Source organism: Heliangelus exortis, chromosome 3, assembly GCF_036169615.1.
Source record: "Heliangelus exortis chromosome 3, bHelExo1.hap1, whole genome shotgun sequence".
NCBI lineage: Eukaryota > Metazoa > Chordata > Aves > Apodiformes > Trochilidae > Heliangelus > Heliangelus exortis.
The window spans coordinates 56,734,109-56,756,751 of NC_092424.1; the positions used below are offsets into that span (position 1 = coordinate 56,734,109).

Consider the following 22,643-nt stretch of genomic DNA (forward strand, 5'->3'; position numbering starts at 1 on the left):
AGCTGTGAATTAAATGCATTGCAACTGGTGCATCACTCACCCATTCACTCAAAATGAAAAGATGTGAGAAGTGTGTAGAAGGCAAAGTTACTCAAGTTGTCAAAGCAATCGCTGAAGCAGAGGGTTCAGAGGTCTGCATAATGCTTGAGGGTAGCTCATGGAGGTGTTAAATAGAAGTCATCCCTGGTCAGAGTTTCTTCAAGGTGACACAGGTCTGTAATAAAAGCACTTGTGTGTTCATGTACGCCTGCATTGGGAGAGAGGAGGAAGGCAGAGATGTGACCTCTCTTCCCGCTTCTTCCATGAACTGTGGGCCGTGTCCATTAGCCATGGTACAGGAAGCTGTGCTCACCAGCTGGCAGGTGAGGTTAAATAGGGATGGATGCTGGAGGGAGGCACGGCACAGCCTCCTCACTGCTTTACCCAGGCTTGGGACCTGTCCACCAGGCACCATGTGCCTGAGTTCATGCAGAATGCCCACACTTGTTGGGGCCCGTCAGACCCTCTCCTGTCACCTGCCCCTCTTTTACCTTTTGTTTGTTTGCACAGGTGAATTTTCTTAATTCTCCGTGGCTTTGTTTTATTTTGCAAATGCAGATGTTTGCTCCCTAATGCAGCGGTGATGCTCACTGTTATATATTTGGCTCAGTACTCTGAATCAGACTCTTATAGGTACTTTGCTAATGACTATATTCAAAGAGGGACCTATGGAAAAAACAGGTTCTTATTTCAGTTCTGTCATTCATGCCTAAGTAAGTAGAGAAACTAATGATTAGTGGAGGCTATTGCCTTTTATAAACTGAGATTTGTCTATACTTGTTTGTAATTTCCATGGAGTCTTTTGTATCTGTTTTCTTCCTTTGTAGTCAAGAGTGCTGAAGAGCTGAGCACAGGTGACTGATTACAGCTTACTCTACACTTACATGGCAACTTTCATCCACAAGTTATTAACTCAGTTTTATTAACCTTGAGTAATGCACGTCATGCCATGTGTGATAAATACGGCAGTTTAATTTCAGAATGAAAATGAGGTCATGCAGTGGCAGAATCAGGTATGAAATTATATGCTTGACTTGTAGCCGTCTTGACTTGCTTATGTAAAGGGAGAAGACCCCCTGTGCTCAGCAGTACAATCCCTTCTGCCAGGGTGGGTGTAGTTGTGATGGAGAGCTGGACCAAACAGGAAGAGAGGACTGCAGCTCTTCCATGACCTCCAGCAGACTGCGCTTCCCCCCACAGCTGGGACTGTGTGGAAGGAAGGAAAATCTTGTTAGATGAAGGCCAAATGAGAAATAACTTATTTGGTCTCCTTGCTCTGGGGTGATGCTTCACATGCAAGTGTTGGAGCCTCAGTGAGGAAGCGTTCATGTTTCTACCCCAGGCAGAAAAAGCCTTGAGGAGTGGCTTGGGTTTGTAGCAAGGAAAGAGCTGGAAGAGGTGAGGATTCGGGAACATTTCCCATTGCAGTGCACAGATGAAGCTGTAATAACCTACAAGCTGCTGTTTCACTCTGCTTTGTGCGTGGTTAATGATGAGAGTGCTGGGTTGGTTACAAGCCAAAGACAATGAATGCCAAAGTGCAAATACTTGTATGTTCGTTTTGGAGGACTTGGGTGCATTTTGGCCCATAGCTGTAAATCAAAAGAGAACTGCTCAAAGTACTGTGGTTTTTAGCTGAGTATTCAAGTGCACTATTTCTGGTCCAGTAGGTAAGCATTTTGACCATGTAAATGAAGACCTGCTTGGTTGTGCTCCTTCAGTCCAGAGACAAACTGATTTTTCTGTTTGTTTCCTTGTTGTTTGTCTGGTATATGGCAGCCTTGGGGAGTTTTTCAGTAGAAGACCATTACTCTGTATTTGGTGACATGGAACCAGAATTGTGTGTATTTGGTGTAACAACCTGTTCTGTTCTTCTTGGTGTGAGATGATTCCTAACAGTGCAGTTTTCTTTGTTCCTCTGACACGTTAAAGTGAGATTTGCCTTCTAGCCTAAAGCCAGGATGCTAATAGGGTAATTCCAGGTGTCTTTCCTGCCACCTGTGGTTTGATATTTCTGGATATGTTAAGGTGGCCACCCAGCATTTCTCTGCAGCAGGTTGTTACCAGGGCTTGTGAAATATTAATAGTGTCAGTCTGAAGGAGCAAGCCCATGTCAAACTGTTCTGCACCTGCAGACCTGGAGTGGTCACAGGTGGCTGTGCAAGTGAAAATGCCCATGAAGGGCTTTTCTGTTTTGTTTTAATAGTAAACATTCTCAATGAAGCCTTTTCGTATCCATTAAGCAAAGACAATGTGGCACATAACCCTTTCAGATTATTTTTTTTTAATTTAGGAGTGGGTCTTTCAGGAGCAAATGGAAATTACTGGATTGGTGGATGTTTTTTGAGGCATTTTCTTCAGAATTTCTGCTCTAGCCTCTATAAATTTAGGATCCTCAGTCACTGCTTTGGTGTAAGTGGTTTTTTCCTTGTCAGGCTGTAAGCCTCTATACTCTTTAGTCCTTCCCACTCAAGCAGGAATGCCCTCTTTGTTTGACATCTGGGGCAAAGAAATTCCTCAATGAATTTGGAGAAGTTGGTTGCAGATTCCTTTCTTGACCTACAGCAGCTCTTATAAAGATTTTGCCCTTTCTGTGCCCTTTGTCTGAAGAGTAAGGCAAACAAAAGATAAGGTGAACTAATTCATTACTTCATTGTATTTGTTTTCTTCCTCACTTAAGGAAGAAGACAGCCCATTCCTAAACTCATTTATTTTATTAATTTTACTGCCAAGCACTTTGCACCTGCAGACACTGGTTGGTTTATTCCAGAAGAACTTTTTGTTTGTAGTAATCAGAAACCGTAACTCAATTTTACAAATGTTTTGTGTAGTGTTAAATGGTAGACTCCACCAGTAGAGCTATAGCTAAGGCAGGAGTAGAAACTAAAGTTGTTTCATTGAAAATTGTCTTTCAATTAAAAAAACAGACACATACAGGATTTTACTTTGGCTCCTGAGCCTACATATGACTTAAGTGGAATTATATTCCTCCTTCAAGGTCAGTGCTTTAGGTTTAATTCTCTAGGATAACAACTTCAGTTTCAGAGATTTAATTGGAAGAAAAGTGTTTCAGAAATCACTTTTAATTATGGAAAATATTTTTTCCAAATGCTCAAATTGGTTCTGTTCATCCCTGTTGCTTGAAAGTGACTGAAATTATTTTTTCTTCTGGTTTTGAATTTGGAAAATTCTGTTTTTCATGCAACTCTTGAAAGGTATGACAAGGCCCTGTAGCTGCCAATCTGGAATTGCATAATTTGAGAAGGTCCATTCACCACAAGTCACCAGGATACATTACTTTTTGCAGGGCAGAACACATCATTTTACATCCTCCTATGGGGAATAATTATCAATTTGAGATATTGGAATGAATTATGAGGTTATTCTAATTATTTACAGTGGAATCTGCTTTAAAGGACATACTTCCAGTCTGGTCATTTGATTAAGTCGCTTGTTTCCCCAAACAAATTTAATCTTACTTAATGATTTTTAAATATTTCTTTCCTTTCTCACTGTATGAAGAAACTCCACCCTAATCAGTGAAAAATCCCTCAAGTAAAATGGGTAATGTAATACATGCTATCAACTGCAAGAGATAATAGCAAAATATTTTCTCTTGCTTTAAAGCTACAAGAATATTTGGGTTTACTTATCAAAATAATGGTTAATATCTTTTCAGTCCGTGCTGGGTTTCCGAGTTGATGCTGTCCCTTTAAAAGGGCTGACCTGACCTCTCTTTATCTCCCCCGTCTTATCACCACTGGGACCACAGGGCCTTGGCAGGCTCTGGATCTGGCTTTCCTTAGTGCTCCAGCTGACTGCAGACAAAATGGTGTTGGGCAGTGACAACCTCAAAGTCAAATTTTATTTTTACTCCAACAGTTTTCTTGGGGTAGTTTTTCAGGGTTGGTTTGGCTTTTTTGTTTGTTTGTGTGTCTTAGGTGCAGTTTCAAAGGGGAACATGTCAGAAGGATTCAGGCTTAAGGGAAAAAAAATATCTTTTGACAGTTGGCATCCATCCAGGATATCAGAAACATACGTCTCTGCAGATCACTTAAGTTCTAAAAGTAAAAATGATTTAATTAGACACCCCAACAGTCCTGCTTGCTGGCAGTCTAATTGGGATGTACTTTTCTACACAGCAGCATGTAAGCAAGAGAAAAAACATCCTAAAACACACATTCTTTTCCCTTGAGTTGGGCAGGTCTGAGCTGCCTTTTTTCCCATGCTCATTTTAATGGTACAATCCTTAGTACCAAAAAAGTGGTGCAAGTATATATATATATATGTGTATATATATGTATTTCCAAGAGTAATGGCACTAGTGATGTCATGTTTTCAACAAAGGAAAAATGACACTGATAATTTCTTCTCGTTTTTCTCAGAATGCTGATTAAAAATTCAGTGACTTGAGAGCAAGGGAGAGATTGAGTGATACAATTTGGTGCGTCAAAATTCCTGGCTTCATGTGGTTAAAACATTTCTTTTGAAAAGACCAAGGCCAGTTCTTATTATTGCACAGTTCTCCACCTCAGTTTTTGTCTCTTCTGTGTAGACAGTCTTTTTCACATTCAGTCAGTAGGAGCAGTGCATCCATGTGAGGGGGCATTATCTCCTTTGCTCCTCCCTTTATGGCACAGATGTGGAAGGATGTGTTCCTTACAGCTTCCCTTTTATGCACAGCTCAACATGTAATGCTCTACAGAGTCAGTCCACTTTTTAATTTGCCTGATGAAAGTTATTTCCATGTTATTTCCATAAAGTTCACCCTGGTACAGTGGGGAAACCTGGTTCCCTACTGTCTCAAAGAACAAAATGAGATGAAGGAAGTGGGACCAGATGTGATGTCCTGAAAGTGTCAGAGCTTCCAGAGGGCAATCCAGGCACGTGTGGTTGCTATAAATTCCCAGATAAGGAAAGAGCATGACTTGGACTTCTGCCTTCCCTAGCCAGTGAGGTCCACAACCTTTGAGACACCCTGCTATACCAGGCCTCCAGAGTTTTGCTGCCTGTAAAACACGTGTCTTTGGGACACTGATAGAGTCCTGATACAGGACACAGGACAGTCCTAAAAAAGGGGTGGAAATAGATGCTGCTGGGCTGCTTTATGCCTGTTTGGTCTTTGGTAATTCTGCTCCCCTTTGTGAATTTTAATTGTATTTTCTATTTCTTTTATTTTGGCATTCCTTCTTTCCCAGTGGGTATCAGGAAGGTGGTGATCCCATTCAGGCTCCTCTGCTTTCCTCCTGGTGAGGGTGGGAGAGGGAGATGATGAGCAGGACAGAGGGTATCTCCCAAGGAAGGGATGCTGGCTCAAACCCTTCCCAGGGAGGTTTGTGCTGCTGGTGTTACAGCCCAGAGCAACCTGTGACTTTTCAGCACTTTAATATCACATTGCCTCTAAGCTGTGTTTGATTTCCTCAGACAATATTCTTCTTCTGTAGTCGGCTTCCTCTTCCTTGTTTTACTGACAGTTTTTCCGACTGACTGTACAGAATCAGCTGCTGGTTTTGACTTTTTTTTTTCCCCCTCCTTGGGTTTGTGATTCCCCTAGAATCTGTCATGTTGATTCGCAGTCCCCAGTGGTGTGTTCACAGCTGCCCTCAGTCCCCAGTGACTATCACTGATGTGCTGCTTACTTCCCCTATCAGGTAATTAATGAGTAGGTTTAACAAGATTGGGCCATAAAATCCCTCTGGTATCTAAGTAACCTTCCCCCAGCTACAATATGTTTTTGTTTATTTTGCCTTCTTGAAGTGTTTATTCCTGGAGCTCTCTGAAGAGTTATGGTAGGGAACAGTATGCCTGAAGCACCAGAAAGTGGAATTAAGAGGAAAGGGCTCTTTGCTTCCCAGAGTGTAAGGAAACCTTGACATGAGCCTGTACCCTTTTTAGCAGGATTTAAGAGAAAAGGCAGGCTAAAAAGCTAGCTAAAAGCTGTTTCTGGATTTTGAGCTACTGCACTGAAATGTCTCTGCTCTTCTGCCGCAGCATCCTGCTCTTAGTCCAGTCTAAGATGAAGTAACTTTTCTTACACGACGACAGATACTTGAAATGTGATACCTTGAGATCTAAGCAGTGCTGATGGTACTCAACATCTCATTAGTGTTGCTTCAACTGAGATCTAAACTGCTGTTTACAAGGTGTCTGGACCCGTTGTTTTTGTTTTTGTTTTCCTGTTTGCATGTGTTTTTTATTTTCATCTGGTTTACATGGAGGATTTAGGATTCATGTGAAGTTGCAGTTCTTGGTTGTTCAGCATGGTAGGTTACCCTGACCCTTACCTTACTCCTTTTGGTCTTGTGTTTCTTTGCTGTACAAGGCCAGACCCTAATAAAAGTTATTCAACACAAATGTCTTTAGACCCAAATATCACCAGTAAATACAGTGCTCCTCGCAGATCTTTGCGACCATTCTAAAAATAAAATACTTACAAAACGGTGTTCTTCTATTCCTTATGAAAAATCTTTATAGCCACAATCTTCTAGGTGCCTTATCTCTGGAAGCGTTTAAGGTCAGGCTGGATGGGGCTTTGTGTAACCTCATCTAGTTGAAGATGTCTGCTTACTACGAGGGGTTGAACTAAATGACTTTTAAAGGTTCCTTCCAACCCAAACCGATCTATGATTCTATTTAAAAAAACCCAAAATTATTTTCTCACTTGGGCTGTGGAGGGTAACTGGCGTATTGGGGACTTTTAGTACTGTGATGTTAGTGAGAGGGAGTACATGCTGGCCCTTGCTTGAGGAGTATTAGTCTTAAAATGAGAAGTCAATTAAGACACAATGTGGTTTGATATCTTGTTTGTATTTTCCCAACCACTAATCTTCTTTGTACAGAAAGTTAGGTGGAAGGGGGTGGCTCTGTCTCTAGCTAGCAGCCAGGTGAAGAGGAGTCGTTTCTAGATTGACTGTTCAGATGCACTTCAGAGATTTTTTTGTTGGTTAGCTTAAGCCTGTATGTATAGATGAAACATAGGACTGCACAAACAAATCACTTTCTGGAAAGAGACCAGGGGTGCACTCCAGAAAACCTAAATAAGATAGAAAAAAAATCACAAAGATGGTAACCAATAATGAACACTTGAGTGAGGTTGAAGTCTCGCATTTCTCTAACACTGACCGATTGATGCCCATAAACCGAATCCATAGCCCTGAAAAATTCTGCGGGATGAGCTGAAATAGCTGCCCTGCCAGCGGCCGGAGGTGCTGGGCCGGGCCGGGCCGAAGATGCCCGGTGGGCCTTTCCGTAAGTACCGCTTCATTGTCCGGCGTATTACTGGGGGCCGCTCGGGGCGAGGGGAGGTGAGGGACGGGGAGGGGTCAGCGGTGCAGCCCAGGCCCCCGCGGATTGGGCGGCCGCGCCCCAAAGCCCCGGGGAGCCGGCCCGGGCCCCTCTCCCCCTCCGCTGCGGCGGCCCCAAAGCGCCGCGCCCCGCCGGGATGGGCCGGGCCGGGCGGCGGGGCAGCTGGGGCGGCCTGCTGAGCTCCGGGGGCACGGCCCCACCGCCTCGCCGCCGGGGAGGGCAGCAGGATGTTCTGCCTGAAAGGTGAGGGTGCTCTATGGAAGGAAGCTGGTGCGGGAGGAGGGATTTTAGAATTTCATGCTTTAAGGGGAAAAAAAGTCCAGCGCGTTAATGGGAGGTGGTGTGAATGTGTTGTGCCCTTTGTTCCCGCGGCCGGCGTGAGCCCTGTGGGAAGGTGCCCGGCATCCCTGCAGACAAAAGGCTGGGAGCGGGTGTGCCGCCGAACGCCGCGTACTCGGGCAGGGGGTGTGTGGAAGGGTGCTGGGGCACGGTGTGGGGCATCTTCACTGGGGACACTGAACGTGAAGTTTGTTTGCCATCGTTCGGTGTTGCCCCTGTTTGGATGGAATGTCATGGTGTACCCAGAGAGGAGCAGAGTCGTGCGGTGGTGGTGGAGGTGCCCGATGGAAGCTCCTGCCCGCACCGCTGCGTGATGCTGCGATGCAGGACTGCCCGGACAGTAGCAGTTTTTATGTCCAAAGAGATTTTATTTCATCTTTTTTTATTGAGCTTCCTAAGAAGTACCTTAAAAGGTTCTGAAAACCACGCCTAAGAAAGACTTACTGTTTTGGTTAAACCTCAGTGTTCCTGTTTTTATGAAAAATTGGTATTACTGCTACTCTTCTTACTGAAGTACAGTTTTGAAAGCTGACAACAAAGAGCTGTTGTAAGAAAAGGCTTAGGAGTTTTAAGAAAGTTGCTTTGTCTGAGAAAGAATGGCAATTGAGTACTCAAGTGCTTATCAATACTTGCTCAGAATATTTTTCTCTTCTCTCTACATAGATTCAAAATATTGTCAGATTTTACTCTACTAATGACTTTTATTTGTGCAAAGTACCCACTAAGTGTCATGGTACAATTGCCAAAAAAAATTTTAAAAGGTAGGGAAAAAAAAGGTCCTGTCTTGCATTGCTTTCATAGTAGTGAATAAGTGCTTCTATACAAAGCCTTAATAAATTACACAACACAACTTGCTATGTTGTGAGTTATCTAAAATAAAGTTGTGGTGTGCGAAGTCAAAAATCCTGCACTGTTCACTTTTTTCAACTGTACAAGAGGTCCCAACAGATCACTGGAATTAAGACTTTATGAAAGGTGAAGCTTTTTTTTTGAGAAGCATTAACTTAGGGGTACATTAATTAACAGTATAATAGGTAAGAGGTTTTCATGCAGGTTGGGTAACCAGGCAGCTCTGACCATACTGAGTCTCCTGTGGTCTAGAGTACCTGACTGAAAACTACTCCTTGCTTCATTTTCAGAGATGTCATTTGTGCAGTAAATGAGTTTTTACAGAAGCAAGATTTTTTTTTTTTGTCTTGCATAATAAAACTGGATTACACTTGCTTTTAATGAATCTGAAGTTGAATATGTGGCAAAAAGTGTCTTCAAATTTTTCAGCTTTTATTTCTGAGTAAGAAAAGTTGCTAGTTACAATACATAAAGCCCCATCTTAGGGCTCTGCTCAAAGCAGAGGATAGATTTGTTATGTAGCAATATATTTTGATTGTCATAATACTGTTTTCTCTAATTCGCTGTCCTTTGCAACATTTTATTAGTTTGTAGTAGTCTTCTTAACTTGAGGAGTGGCAGTCAGTGTGTATTACATTATTATGCACTGAAAATCATGATCATGAGCTAATCACCTAGAGTATTACTGTTGATATTTAAATTTTTTTTTTATAACCTCAGCATGTGAAGGAGAGAAGCTGTCACACACCAGACCTTTTACTGACTTGATGGTAGCCTTTGTAGGGAGGAGGATCTGTTTGTCTTTGAAGCTACACAGGACACTTGCCTTTCAGATGCTGGTTTGGGCTATGAGGGCTCAGGAAAAAGCAGTGTAGTTGTTGCAGCTCTGTCCTGGCTGCCAGCTCCCGTGGTGTTTCCTCAGTCTGATCTGGTGAGCTGTTTTGATGAGAGGAATTAGTCCCAGGTTTTGCCTAAGGACTGAGTCAGTGTGTTCAGTAGGTGTGGATGTGCAGGGTGTGTGTTGAATGGATGGTGAAATCCGTGCTCTAAAGCTCATTCTCCATGAGCTCCAGGGGTTTGCTGCCTCTTAATTTTTTTTTTCAGGTTGCTGTGTCTGTTTGCTGTGTGATTGTCTATATGGTCAGCATGGAGGCTTTGGTCCCTGTGCCCTTCCCAGCTGTCCCTTGAGACACTTGGGGAATGGAAGTGGTCAGAGCTGGGCATTTCAGCCCCTGCACGGTGGCCAACCTGGTGTATTCTGCTTGTGGGCTGACTGATCTCTCCAGTACCAGGATGCCAGATGGCCCTTGTAGCACTCTGGCCCATGGGGCAGTGCTCAGTTCTTTGACATGGCCCTTGAGGTTACCCCCATCATGTGAAACACAATTTGTGTTTATGTTTGATCAAAACTGGGTATGTGCAGTAGAGGCAATGCTGCATACTTGGTGCTGATCTTTTGGACTGAAAAGGTACAAATTGAATCATAGAATCATAGAATGAATTGGGTTAGGAAGGACCATAAAGGTAATTCATTTCCAACCCTCCTGCAATGGGCAGGGACACCTCCCAGTAGATCAGGCTCCCTCCAGCCTGTTCTTGAACACTTCCAGAGGTGGACATCTTTTTGCTTCTCTGTGCAACCTGTTCCAGTGTATCACCACCCTTACGGTAAAGAATTTCTTCCTAATATCTAATCTAAATCTACCTTCTTTTAGTTTGAAACTGTTCCCCCTCATTCTGTTACTAGATAGATCAGTGATAGAGGTTTTCAGGACTAGGAAATACGAATACATTTTCTTACAAAATAACTAATTCTTAGAAGGGTCATGTGCCAGTTCATTGGTATGTGCTGAAAAATGAGCTCACGTTTCTGTAGTATTTGCCTGGAGTTTGTCTTTCCTTCATAGCTTTTGTAGAAGGAACATAGTGCCAAGAAACACTGTAAAGCAAGCATGTGTGCTTACTGCTTGCCTGAACTTGGGAAGTATTTTCCATTCTTGCTTGTCTTACAGCTGTGGATTTGAGAGGGAAGTCTTTTATACTAATAATAGCAAGAAGTTATGATAGAAGCTACCCATGAAAAATCCCAGGCATGTGCTGCTTGCTTCCTGGAGAATGGTTCCATGCTGGAAATGCAGATTTTTTTTTAATTTACTTTTTGTAAAAGATCACAGGACTGCTCACCAGTTGTCTCATGTGTTCTGTGCATGTAAGGACATTCCTTGGATTCCTTTCTTGGCAGTGTTCTCATAAAAATATCCAATGTTTGAAATCAGAAGCAGATTTTCTCTCATGTCTTTAAACAAATGTATTTTCCAAGTTGAACTAGGCAAGCAAAAATTCACACAAGTTGCTGTCCATTTTTTGTTTTGTTTTGTTTTTCTGTTTAAAATTTTACTTTCTTGTGTGTATAACAGCAGGCCAAAATGAGGGAGGGGACATGCAGTAATCTAAGTGAAGGAATCTGTCAAAGTGAATTTGTGACAGAATTCATTGAGTTGAATTTAAGCCTAGGATGGATTGAGGGGCATTCATTCTTCTGATTTAATTTCAATTTCTTTATTTTTGTCTCAGAGTTGTGTGTAATCAAAATGGAACATGTGAGTCAGGCCTATTCTTTCTGTAGTTGTTTCTTATATCATATGCTTTATTTTAATAGGGAGTGTAACTTTTAGGGCATTTGTAATCTGCAGTTCTTTGAAATATAAAAGCAGTTTGAACAAATGCAGAATTAGTACAAATGAGAATTAGGTAGCAAGCATATGACTCAAAGTTAAAAGTCTACTTCTGAAAAAAAGAGCTCTGCTATTTTTCTTAATTTCTTTTGCATCTTATGGGAAAAAAAACCCACAGGTTTTACTTAATTACTAAAAAGATTTTAGTGTTGAAGACTGCTTAAAGTTTGAAAGTCTTGTTGGTTAAATGACAACTTTATTATCTCATGCTGAAGGAAGGAGAGGTACAGAGGTGGGGAGAGATGGTGGTGGTGGATCATGGCTAGCAGCATCTGGCACCAGACTGGCCTCTCTCCAGCAGGTGGTGGCAAACAGGAATCTCTTGTAGCCATCCATGGAAGTATGAAATAAAATCAGATATGACAAGAGGAGGACTGTAGGTCTGGATAATAACATTCTTGCTGAAGTTAGCCACGTGCTCAGAAATATATTGGTGGTCCCCATGTAATTCTGCTTTTTTTTTCTCTTAAGTATCATTCAGCTGTGATTGTGTTACGTGACATCACACTTGAGCACCAAGTAAAACACACTTTCTGCTGGGATGAATTTACAGTGAAAATACAACATGTATAAAAGCAAAGTGAATTTCCCAAGGCAGTCAAGTACCTGGGTGGCTGAGCAGCTGCTCTACACGTGTTGCCTGCACTGCTTGCTTCTTGTTTCTGTTTGCAGCAGAGGGGGCACACGGAAACCTCAGAGGGTACTTAGGCCATGCTTACCCGTCAGAGAAGAGTGCTATACCTCAGCTCTCATTTCTGTTATTCAGAGATTGCCCATAAATACATCTGCTCACCACGTTGTGTAAGCATGTTGTTCCACTCCTTGGAGCTGTTTCATTTGACTGCCTCCCAGGCGACCACCAAATGGCATGGGCACAGAACCTGCAGAATGAATGCCTATTGTTTGCTGTGGTTTTGCTTTGCTTTTTTTTGGTCATGGAACAGGGTGTGGGTGCTTGTTTTTTCCGTTAAATTTTTAAGAAGGCCAGTGGCAGTGGGTGAAATAGGGTGAATATAATCAGGCATTAGATAAAAATCTCCTCCAGTAGGTATACCAACTTTTCCCAGGGCATGTGGGGCTTTCTCCCTGGAGTCAGCAGGTTATATAGATTCAGCTGTGAAATCAGTTTGTATTGAACCTCTCTTTCAGTAAATCTTCAGCTGATCACTGGAAATACAGAGGTCAGGACAGACTTCCCCATGTGCCTGGCTTTCACTACTTGAATTCAGCTCGTGCTTTTCAGACAAAAATACCTGGTGCTTGTAGTCCATTAGTTTACTCAGGTGGTATTAAGTCTTTAAGGCTCTTCTGAAAATTGACCTGTCTGCTGTCACAACTATGTAATTAGCACAGAGCTTTTCATTAGACTCTATTTTTACTTGCACTTGAGCATTTAATGCACACTCTGCCTTTCTGCTCCACATCATTTACTGCAGACTGCAACAGGAGCTGTTTGCACAATTCACACAGCACTGCAATCCAAGAGGGCCTGTTGGTAAATGAATAATTGGTAGAAAGATCATCTATTTTCGTTGACCTGTTGATGTTTGCTTTTAAACAATATCTGTTAACCCCCTCCATCACCTGAAGGTCTGTGAGTACAATGTAGATGATCGGTGTGCAAAGCAGTAGTAGAGGGCAGTGAATTTCAGTCAAACTGCAGCAAGAAGCTGACACTTAATTTTAAACAGTAAAACTGTGCAGGCTGGGGAGTATTAAAACAGATGTAAAAAGTAGCATGCACAGCTGATTGGATTCATAAGCATTGAAAGAATTCCATGTTGAAGTGGTCTTTGGAACAGCATGCACATACTTGGAATCTATAAATACCTTCATACATTTTGCAGTGGTTTAAGCATAGTAGTGATTGCATGTTGTTTAAATATTGTGTTACCAATTTTTACTATTCATGCTTGTCACTTCTATATTGGCTTCCTCCTCAACAGCATTTGTGCAAAAGGCTGCTGTTACCTTGTCAAATGAGAGACTCATTCCCTGTGAAAACACTTTGCCTGGTATTAAGAGATGGAATTTTATTAATTCTTCTATTCAGAGTCTTGTCATAGCTGTGATCTTGCCTGTGGTTAATGGCTGGCAAATCAGTCTATAATTACCCCAGGCATCTTTTTTAATACTATCCTGGTGTTCCAATCCTCTGGAGCATCCCAATTTTTTCTAGCTATAATTTGAATAAATTCAGAAAATATTTTTGGCATTTGAAGCTCTTGTGTAACTTATGTGGACCTTTAGACTTTAAAATATTTTAAACTTAATTTCTGGTCATATGCAGAGGGATTACAAAGCGTGGCTTATTTAGTCTAGCTGGTAGCTTTGAAGGTAAATACCACAGGGTGAGAGGAAACCTGTTGAGAGTCCAAGGAGAGTATTGGCACTAGATGAATGGCTGTGAATGCCTTCTGAAATAATTGAAGTCAGACATTAAAAGATCCCAAACCATCTGAGGCGGGAAGTTGTGGAACAGACTTCCAAACAGGATAATGTGGACAAAGAAGGTTTTTTTTTTTTAAGATGGCTCTTGATAAGTTTGGGGAGAGAGTTTAAGTCAGAATTTCTGGAGCTGGTGAGGGAGGTTTGTGACAGAGCCATCAGTCTGCGTGGAGGCATGGTGACAGGGCTGCATTTGTGCATCACAAGTTTAAGTGCTTCTGTGGGCCCTCCTGTAAAGACCCAGACAAGTTATCCCTTTACATATGCAATTTCAGCTTCTGAAGTTTCTCTTTACTCTTTTCTGCTTCAGTGGAGGCTGCCAGAGGGAAAGGCAGCACCAGGAGCAGGATGTGCTGCTGGTCCTCCTGGCATCACACTGCCTTGTGCCTCTGCCCTGCTCACCCCATCCTTCCCTTCAGACTGGGCAGCCCATACTGCTGAGATGGGAATCTCCCACATTCTCAGCCCACTTGGGACTGCTGGGCTTTTCTTGTTTTCTTCTGGCACTGGGTGTGCTGCGCTCTCCTTAGAAGTTTTGTCTCAAATATTTTTTTTTTTTCTCTCACAGAGGCTTTGGACCTCTTTTGCCCTTTTCCTGTGCTGCACTGTAGATACATACATAGAGATACACAGCCATGTGCCACTGTAGTCTGCTTGTTGTAAGGTCTTTCTTGGCCTTCGATTCCTCCTAATCCAGAGACATGTTGGAAATCTGCTCTTTGCAGCACAGCATCTTATCTCCTTTCTGTTTCTGATTTTTAATCCATTCCTATTTTAATTTCAACTCACCAATACCTGCTGAAACAAAAACACTGGGAATTTTAGCCGGATCCCATATTAAAAGCAAGGACTAATAATTTATTGTGCGGAAGCAAAGGCAACTTTAGCAATGGCAGATCCTGCTTTTTAGGGGTGAATGTACTTTCTATCTGCACTTCACTTAACAAAGTCTTGGATTACTTTATGCATCTTCTCTCTTTAAGAGAATGTATCTTTAATGCATGTGGGATAAAGAAGGATGATGCTTAAGTAATGAGGAAAACCCAGGTTTTTCCCTCCCTTCATTATTAAGGTCAGCCTCTTGCCTGAAGGCTTAATTTGGAGGGACATTTGTGTTAAATGAACAGGAGAGAAGCTTTCCAACATCTAAATGCACAAATGCACCCTTCTTTAGTCAGTCAGTTTTGCTTTTTTCTGTCCCAGTTTCATACCTCAGATTAATTCAAGATCACAAGGAGGTATTAGTAGTTGCTGGCAACCCGGAGCCATCATTTGTGCAGCACCCTGTGCATATGTGCCCTTCCCCATGCAAACCCTGCCAGAAAACAGCAGATAGTAGGAACATTATTCCTAGGGCGTGGCTTTCTTTTGGATTGAAATCCTGCTACTTTGGACTGCTCCCCATTAGCTTAATCTTTTGTATGGCAGTGAGTGTGTATTTTTGTCATTACTCTTTCTAATGGAATTTGATGCATTCCTCTGCCATGATCTGTAAATCCAAGAGTTTACTTACCCTTTTTGAAAATAATTTATTTGACCTGTTGGAAAGTAGGTGGGCTGTATTTAGCCATAATGCCCAAGAAGCTAGTGCCAACTGGCTTATCTTGAATACATATGATTTTCAAGTAAACGTGACAGTTGAGTTTAATTTTTTTGTACTGAACTATTCCAGGTTAATGTGGGGCTATTTGATATAAAGTATTGTTTTAGTTCTTTTAACATACTTCCCTTGGCTGAGGCAGGACCTTTCCTTAGCTACTGACAGAAGTTTTAAAGTGGTTGCTTTTTTAATTACTCATGCATTTTAAAATAATAAAACTACTTTATCTTTTGATTATGAGAAGTTCTGTCTACACTGACAGTAAGATGACAGAAGAGAAAGAGATCTGGAGTAGTTGAGAGGTCCTTGCACCTGCAGTGCATGCTGGTGGGACAAGATGTAGAAGTGACCAGGACTGAGCCTAGAGGAGCCCCCCCTGAGTTGAGCAAATGTGTGGCTGAAATATGTGCCCATATGTGGAAAGGACCCTTTCAGGCTGCAAAGTGAAAAATAAGGCCATAGGATTTCTTATTTTTCTGAAAGTTAACTTTGCTGGTTTTGCTCCTTAATAAAAGTTTTAATATTGTTGCATTATCTAGTAATTCATTCATTCATATCTAATGTATTAGCTGCTCCTGTCTGAAGGAGAGTAAATGAGTGCCTGTGCCCAGCAGCAGCTGACTGATGTTATTTGATGTTGGATGTTGTGCCGTTCAGAGTGGGAAGTCTTGACCTTGCAGGGGTGGGTATTACCTAGAAGTTTCTGTCTAAAATGGGTGAGGAACCCTGTTCATAGAATCATAGAATATGCTGAGTTGGAAGGCACCCATCAGGATCATAAAGTCTGACTCCTGTCCCTGTGTAGGGCACCCCCAGAATGACCCCATATGCCTGAGAGTGTCATCCAAATGCTTTTTGAACTCAGGCAGACTTAGTGTTCCATTTCTCAACTGCCCTCTGGGTGAAAAATCTTTTCCTAATATCTAATCTCAATCTTCCTTGATTCAGATTCTTACCATTTCCCTGAGTCCTGTCTTTGGTCACAGGAGTGAAGAAATTGATGCCAGTCCCATTTCTTCCCTTCATGAGGAAGCTGTATGAGGTCACCCCTCAGGCTCTTTTTCTCCAAGCTGAACAATCCAAGTGACCTCAGCCACTCATAAGTCATCCCTTCCAGACCCTTCACCATCCTTGTTGCTCTCCTTTGGACACTTCCCAACAGTTTGATGTTTCTTCTATACTGTGGTGCCCAAAACTGCACACAGTACTCAAGGAGAGGCTGTACCATTGCAGAGTAGAATGGAACAGTCCCCTCCCTTGAGAGGCTGGTGATGCTGTGCTTGATGCACCCTGGGACAGGGTTGTCCCTCCTCTCTGCCAGGTCACTCTGCTGGCTCATGTTCAGTTTGCCATCAGCCAGAACCCCCAGGTCCCTCTCTGCTGCTCTACTCTCCATCCACTCATTCCCTAGTCTGTAGTTGCCACCAGGGTTCTGCATCCTTAGATGCAGAATTCAGCACTTGCCCTTCATGTGGTTGGGACTGCTCATCTCTAACCTGCTGAGGCTCTCTGCAGGGCCTGCCTGCCCTCAAGGGAGTTAACCACTCCTCCCAATTTTGTGTCATCCACAAACTTGCTTAAAGTTCATCATTTAACAACTCGGATTTACTTGACTATATGCTGAAGCAGTGCTCTGCTAATAAAACTGAGTTTTCCTTTCTGTCTTTTCTATATGGAGCTTAAAAGCAGTTCTTTACAGGGCACTCGTCAGAGCACTCTGACCATGTAAGAACAAAACATTTTCAAATGTGCTCACTGAAAATAATGAACACTCTTCATCAGAATTTGAATTCTTCTGTTAATTTTTGTGGTTTTAATCTTGAAAACCCTATTGTCTCTGCATTGTGGACCTGCCCAAAGACATGCTTCTCAGGGACATGCATGTCCAGGAGGTGGCACTGTGTTTTTGGCTGCAGTGCTGGTGTACGTGAGCAGAAGGCAGCCTCAGCAGAGCATCCCCTCCAGAAGGCAGAGGGCTTGGATGCTATAGCATTCTGACTGACCTGCTGCATTTTGACGGGGGCTATTTTGTTAAGTAGTGTAAGTTGCTTTGCTTTTTGTACTGAAATCCCCAGTGTGTGTCGACTCTTCCAGTGAGGTGCTTGGGTGGCAGGGAGGTCGCTGCTGCTCTTTGTGGGAAAGGTGCTTCCCTCTTTGGGCTTTTAAATCCATTAAAGGAATTGCAAGAGAGCATAGGAGTGCGGAGACGACTGCTTTCTCTTCCTGTTACCATGGTGATGAGTTTAATGAGCAGACCTAAAATGGGTAAATCTACCCAACTCTATCTGAATTGCCATTTAATATGAGTTGTAAAATAAGCTGGTAGAGACATGACTCCTTTGCTCACAGACTGTGTGGGTGTACCAGTGTTACCAGCACTGACATCTATTGTGGCTCCAGACTGGAAGCCAACTTCTCTGATGGCTTTCAGCAGGAGCATCTTTTGCTCCATGGTTTCAGAAGGATCAGCAGATGTTGGGGACTCAGCTCTTAGAGTAAGGCAGTAAGAACAGCTTCTGTTTAATCCACCAGCAGCAATGTTGGATTACTTCTGTCTTGCTAATGGCTCTGTCTTCTGTCCCAAATGTGTGTTACCCCCTTCCCAAAGGTGGTCTGGTTCACAGAATGTACCAGCCAAAATACAGTTCTTTTTGTATAACAGAGCTAAACCAGAAAGGCATAGAAAAAGATTTTCTGAGTTACCTGCTGCTTATACAGCTGGCTTTATTTGCTTGCTTGTTTAAAAATAGCAGAGGAGTGATCAAGAGTTAATATTGAACATATGACACTGCTTGTTGCTCTAAAGAAGGCTTCCTAATTGAAAGTAAAGAAGAATAATTAGAACGCAGAAGTGTATTTTTTTAAGTGCCTGGGGACTGCCAATAATGTAATGCAAAGTGTGTTTTTCTCCTCTAGAGTCTCACATATGTGCTGTATATCAAAATACTTGCTTGATTAAAAATAATTACAGAGAGCTATTACATAACAGCAAAGGAAAAATTAAATTAAGGTATGAAAGAGAGGGTAATGGATATGTTCAGAGCTGATGCGATGGGGAGATACAAGGCGTCTGTTCCAGATAGTGAGAAAAGAATCTCCTCCACTGTGAACATAAGAGTTTTGTATGTGAAGAGGCAAAAAAGGCTATTGATGGAAACAAAGATACCAAAAGTATGTGTAGCAATCTCTTCATGGTTTTAATGGGAAGGATGTTAATTCTGAGCTTACAAGGAGCATGAAGCCAGAGGAGCTGTTTTGCTGGTAGGGCTACAGCTGCTGGAGAGTGCCAGAAAAAAAGAAGCTTATGTCAGGAAGGTTTGTAAAGAATTTTTATTTTCACCAAGGCACTGATTCTTCACTGTCATTTTAGTTTTGTTTTATTGTCATTGTTGTTGTTTTCTGTTGTGTTTTATGGGCGCCTGCCTGTATTGAATGGTTTGCAGATTTGATGTCGTTTCAGAGGGCTGAAGTGAAGTGCTTAAGGATGGTGCCTAGAACCTAGGATTGGCTATTCAGATACCAAGAATTACATTAGACAAATTCCCCAGCTTTCAGGGGTTTGCATTCAGCTTGTTGGGCGCCCTGTTGTCAGCAACTCCTGCTGTAGCATTTTGCAAAGCATATTTGATTGCTTGGACTGCTTTTAGCTGTCAAGCCAGTTGAGCTCTTTAAGCTGCACATGCCTTACTACTTATGTCCTTTAAAACAAAGGTTGAAGGCTTGATAGCTGCCATGTGATTGCAAATATATGGTAGAAATAAATCCATGAAAGTAGTTGAGGATAGAGCTAATGCTGGAGAATGTGAAAGTGGCCAATCTGAGAGAGCCTTTTGGAACATCATGAGGCTTAAGTGTGCATCCTGGCAGTGGTAGCTGCCACCCTGCACAGGTCCCTTTCATCTCCCTTGCGCCCTGGGATTGGTCTGTACTTTACAATCACATCAAATGTTTGGCTTGCTTTAAACAATGTAAAGCTGATACCTCCTGCTTGCTTCATGTTTGAGAGATTCATAGTTAGTTAAAGAGCAAATTACTATAGGTGGTTTTTTTCCTTTCTTTTTAAATTCTTTAGCTTTTGTCTGCTGCCTGTGTGTTTAAGGAATATGAGTTAAGACTTCAGACACACTAAATTAATGCACAGGAAAGAGGAAAGGTATATGCATAGGCCAAAAGAGCAGGATATTCCATGTACCATCTGGCTATTGCCAGCTCCCAAGGATGCTGGGGTGCTCTGCTGTGGCAGCCATGCCCACATTCTTGCTACATGGCAAGCTGTCCATCTCTGAAGTGGGGATAAATTCTCTCTGAGAATATTATTTTAAAGCTTTGTTAATGCTGCATGGCTCCGATGAAATCATTTCACATACATGTAAATTTTTTTTGTTTTAAAAATAACTGTTTAGAACAATTTAAAACCTCCAGCTGACCAGCCAAAAAGCCCAGAGTATAGCAGCCCATCACTGCTAAAAACAGAATCACTGTCTAGTTAGGGCAAAGTCTGTCTCTGTGGATTTCTACAGTCTCGTTAATTTCCAATGTAGCTGTTGGGCTTGCATCAGAAATTCCTTTGTTTGATCGTTTTGTTTTGCATGGTGTTTGTAAAAGTGCTGTTATTTCACTACACTGTGGATATTACCACTTATCTATCCAGGGGGATCTAGCACATTGTATGTAAAAACCAATGATACAATTTCCTATGTAGCATATTTATAAAGATTATCATAATACCAGAGTAGGACTGACATGACCATACTTTGTCAGTTGAAATCCCCTGAGTTCCCATTAGTTCTTTCCTATAGGCTTTTCAAACTCCTACATGTAGTAAGTCATCAGGATCACTGCTGTTCTCAGAGCTCAGGAGCTTATATGCTTATCTAGTAGAAGGGCTAATGTTTGGGGCTTTTTTTTTTTTTTTCTTTCGTTTCTTGTGATCCCCAAGTTAGTCACAGTTTTGGGAGTCCATCAAACTCTTAACAATCTTTTTACTTTAGACCAAATATTGTTTCCAGTATAATGTAGTCAGTTTTATCCCTAATTATTCAAACTCTGCTAATAGCCTCTGACTGTGAAGAGGTGCTGTGGCAAAAATGAAGTATGGTGATAAATAAGAATATGCATGTTTAACAGTTGGCTCAGAACATTTATACTTGTGTTACTAATAGTTCAATTTTTAAAAGGTGTGAAAAGGAATAATAAAGGAAATACTGTTTGGAGAAATCTTTATGTCAGTGATAGCCCAAGGCTGAGAAAAATGAACAGCCTCGTCTCTGTGTATTTGGAACAGTAAAACATTAACATAGCTGCAGTAGAATAAGTGAAGTTTAATCAGAAGTTTTGTGGTAGAATTTTAGGTGAAATTTTGACTTCATCAAATTTAGAGAAATAATTGCTCCATATAGACACAATATAAAATAATACTTTCTTTTTATAGGATTTGGGGAAGGGAGACTAAAAGAGGAAGAGGTGGTGTACACAGTCTTACAAGAGATGGTACAGGCTTTTCCTAGCACTCTATAATTTTGCTTTTGCTAGTAGCTAAGACCATAACCATCACCAGATCTTTTCTTGTATATGTTACCAGCATCTTCCAGGCTTCAGAGAACAAAAGGTTTATTCCTCAAGTGAAAAATTGGTGGGGACATGAATGCCAACCATATGGTAAATATACTTGTTAAACTGGATTTCAGCCATGATCCCATTATTGTGCATCAGCCTTACTTCGTGAGCACGCATTGGAAACATGGCTAATAGAGTATGTCTGTGGTCTAGAGAAGTGCATGGTAAATGTCATGGGGACTCTAGGGCAGTATGTCACCCTGTGTCATCTTGTTAAGTATTTAGGAACATCTGAGTCTCCTGAACACTGAGTTTTGTCTGTGTCCCCTGTCCTTTTGCTCCTGTGTATGTGTTGTGTGTTAACTAACAGTACTGGTTTGGTGTCTAGAGCTGTGCTGAGCTTTTATGTCAGGTAAAGGTGACTGTATAGAGATAAAAAGTCTGCACATAAACATTAGCTGATATACTTTTGAAATACAATTTTACAACCTGATTTTTAGTTAAGACAAAAAAGCATGTAAGATACCCAGCTGTATTCTTGTCTAACAAAAGATACTGCTCCTGTCTGCAGAAGAAATAAATACAAGCCTCAGTGCACTCTTTCATCAGTAGCCTGTTGATGCTTAGAAGTTTTGTGCATCACATCTGTGAGAGTGACTTTTCCTGATAATAACAGGGAATCAGAAGGGTGAGACAGCAGGCACAGTGGCTAGACAAGTGGGTTACAGAGATTCTGCCCCATTAGGGAGGCATTAATGGAGTCTTCCTTATGAACTGGTTCACTAACAGCACTCTTGCAGCTTCATCCCACCCAGGAGGACTGTCTAGACATTCATTTATTCGGGCGGATGCAAGAATATCACTGTGGTTGATGAGTGAGTGGGACTCTGCTGGTGTTAGTCATGGTTCGTCTTTCTCATAGTCGGATGAGTAAATTTACTTTGGCTTTGTAAATTGGTGTTTGCCTCCAGTGCCTGGTTGCCAGCATTCATTTTATGCTGGTGAGTTTCTGCTACAGGTACAGATGAGCCAGCAGTGCTGACAGCTATCACCTGTGCTGTTGGCACATTTTTCACATTCTATCCGTCTTTTTGCAGATACTTGAAATTGTTTTCAAAAAGTGTTAAATTGCATTTAGGGCTTGTTTCGCCCCTATTTATTGGCTACCTGGCATATTTCATTATTTTTTGTCTGTTAGCAAGTTTGCTGAGATTCAAGTGCAGGAGGTGTATATAAAACACTGTGTAGTGAAAATGTATTTGCTCAGGTTGCTGGGCAGAGTAACAGGATGTTAAACAAAAGAAGCAAATACCAAGCAAGCCAGTTTCTCACCGACTTTCAACACTTTGCCAGCACTGTTGAGTCAGCACTGGAGACAGATTATGCTGGGTGGTGCTCTGTGTTTTTCATGTGTGTGTGAATGCTGATGCCACACTGGTGCAGTGCCTGGAGGCAGCTGGTGTATCCACCCAGTGTGGGCAGCAGCAGTGCCAAGGCAGCAGGAGATGTGTGTGTGCCTTGGGGAGAAAGTGGAGATGTACACCTGATCTGATTTTTTTGTTGTTCTGAGTAGACTGATTTTTTTTTTCTGTCCAAAAGCTTATGGTTTATATCATAAAACCTTTCAGATAAAACCTTTCCTAAAATGCAGAAATACTTACTGACACTCGTGCTTCTATATACAGAACAGACACTTTCATGAACAGTGTGGGCTGCAAACTGAGCACTTGTAGGGAAAAGTTAAGGAACCAGACTAAAAACTGGTCCTTGTT

The 22,643-nt window shown here is 41.9% G+C and overlaps 1 protein-coding gene across 8 annotated transcripts in view; it reads left to right on the forward strand.

The window, feature by feature from the left end:
* The window catches only part of NHSL1 (NHS like 1), a 176,812-nt gene that overhangs the window by 83,547 nt on the left and 70,622 nt on the right, over positions 1-22,643 (forward strand). Inside the window, exon 1 of one of the 8 annotated variants that reach the window (XM_071740772.1) lies at positions 7,369-7,587. The exons of the other annotated variants lie outside the window; for them this stretch is intronic. Coding sequence (XP_071596873.1) covers positions 7,572-7,587 — 16 coding nt within the window. The 5' untranslated portion in view covers positions 7,369-7,571. Of the gene's footprint in view, positions 1-7,368; positions 7,588-22,643 lie in introns of those variants that run through there. 8 annotated transcript variants of the gene reach the window in all.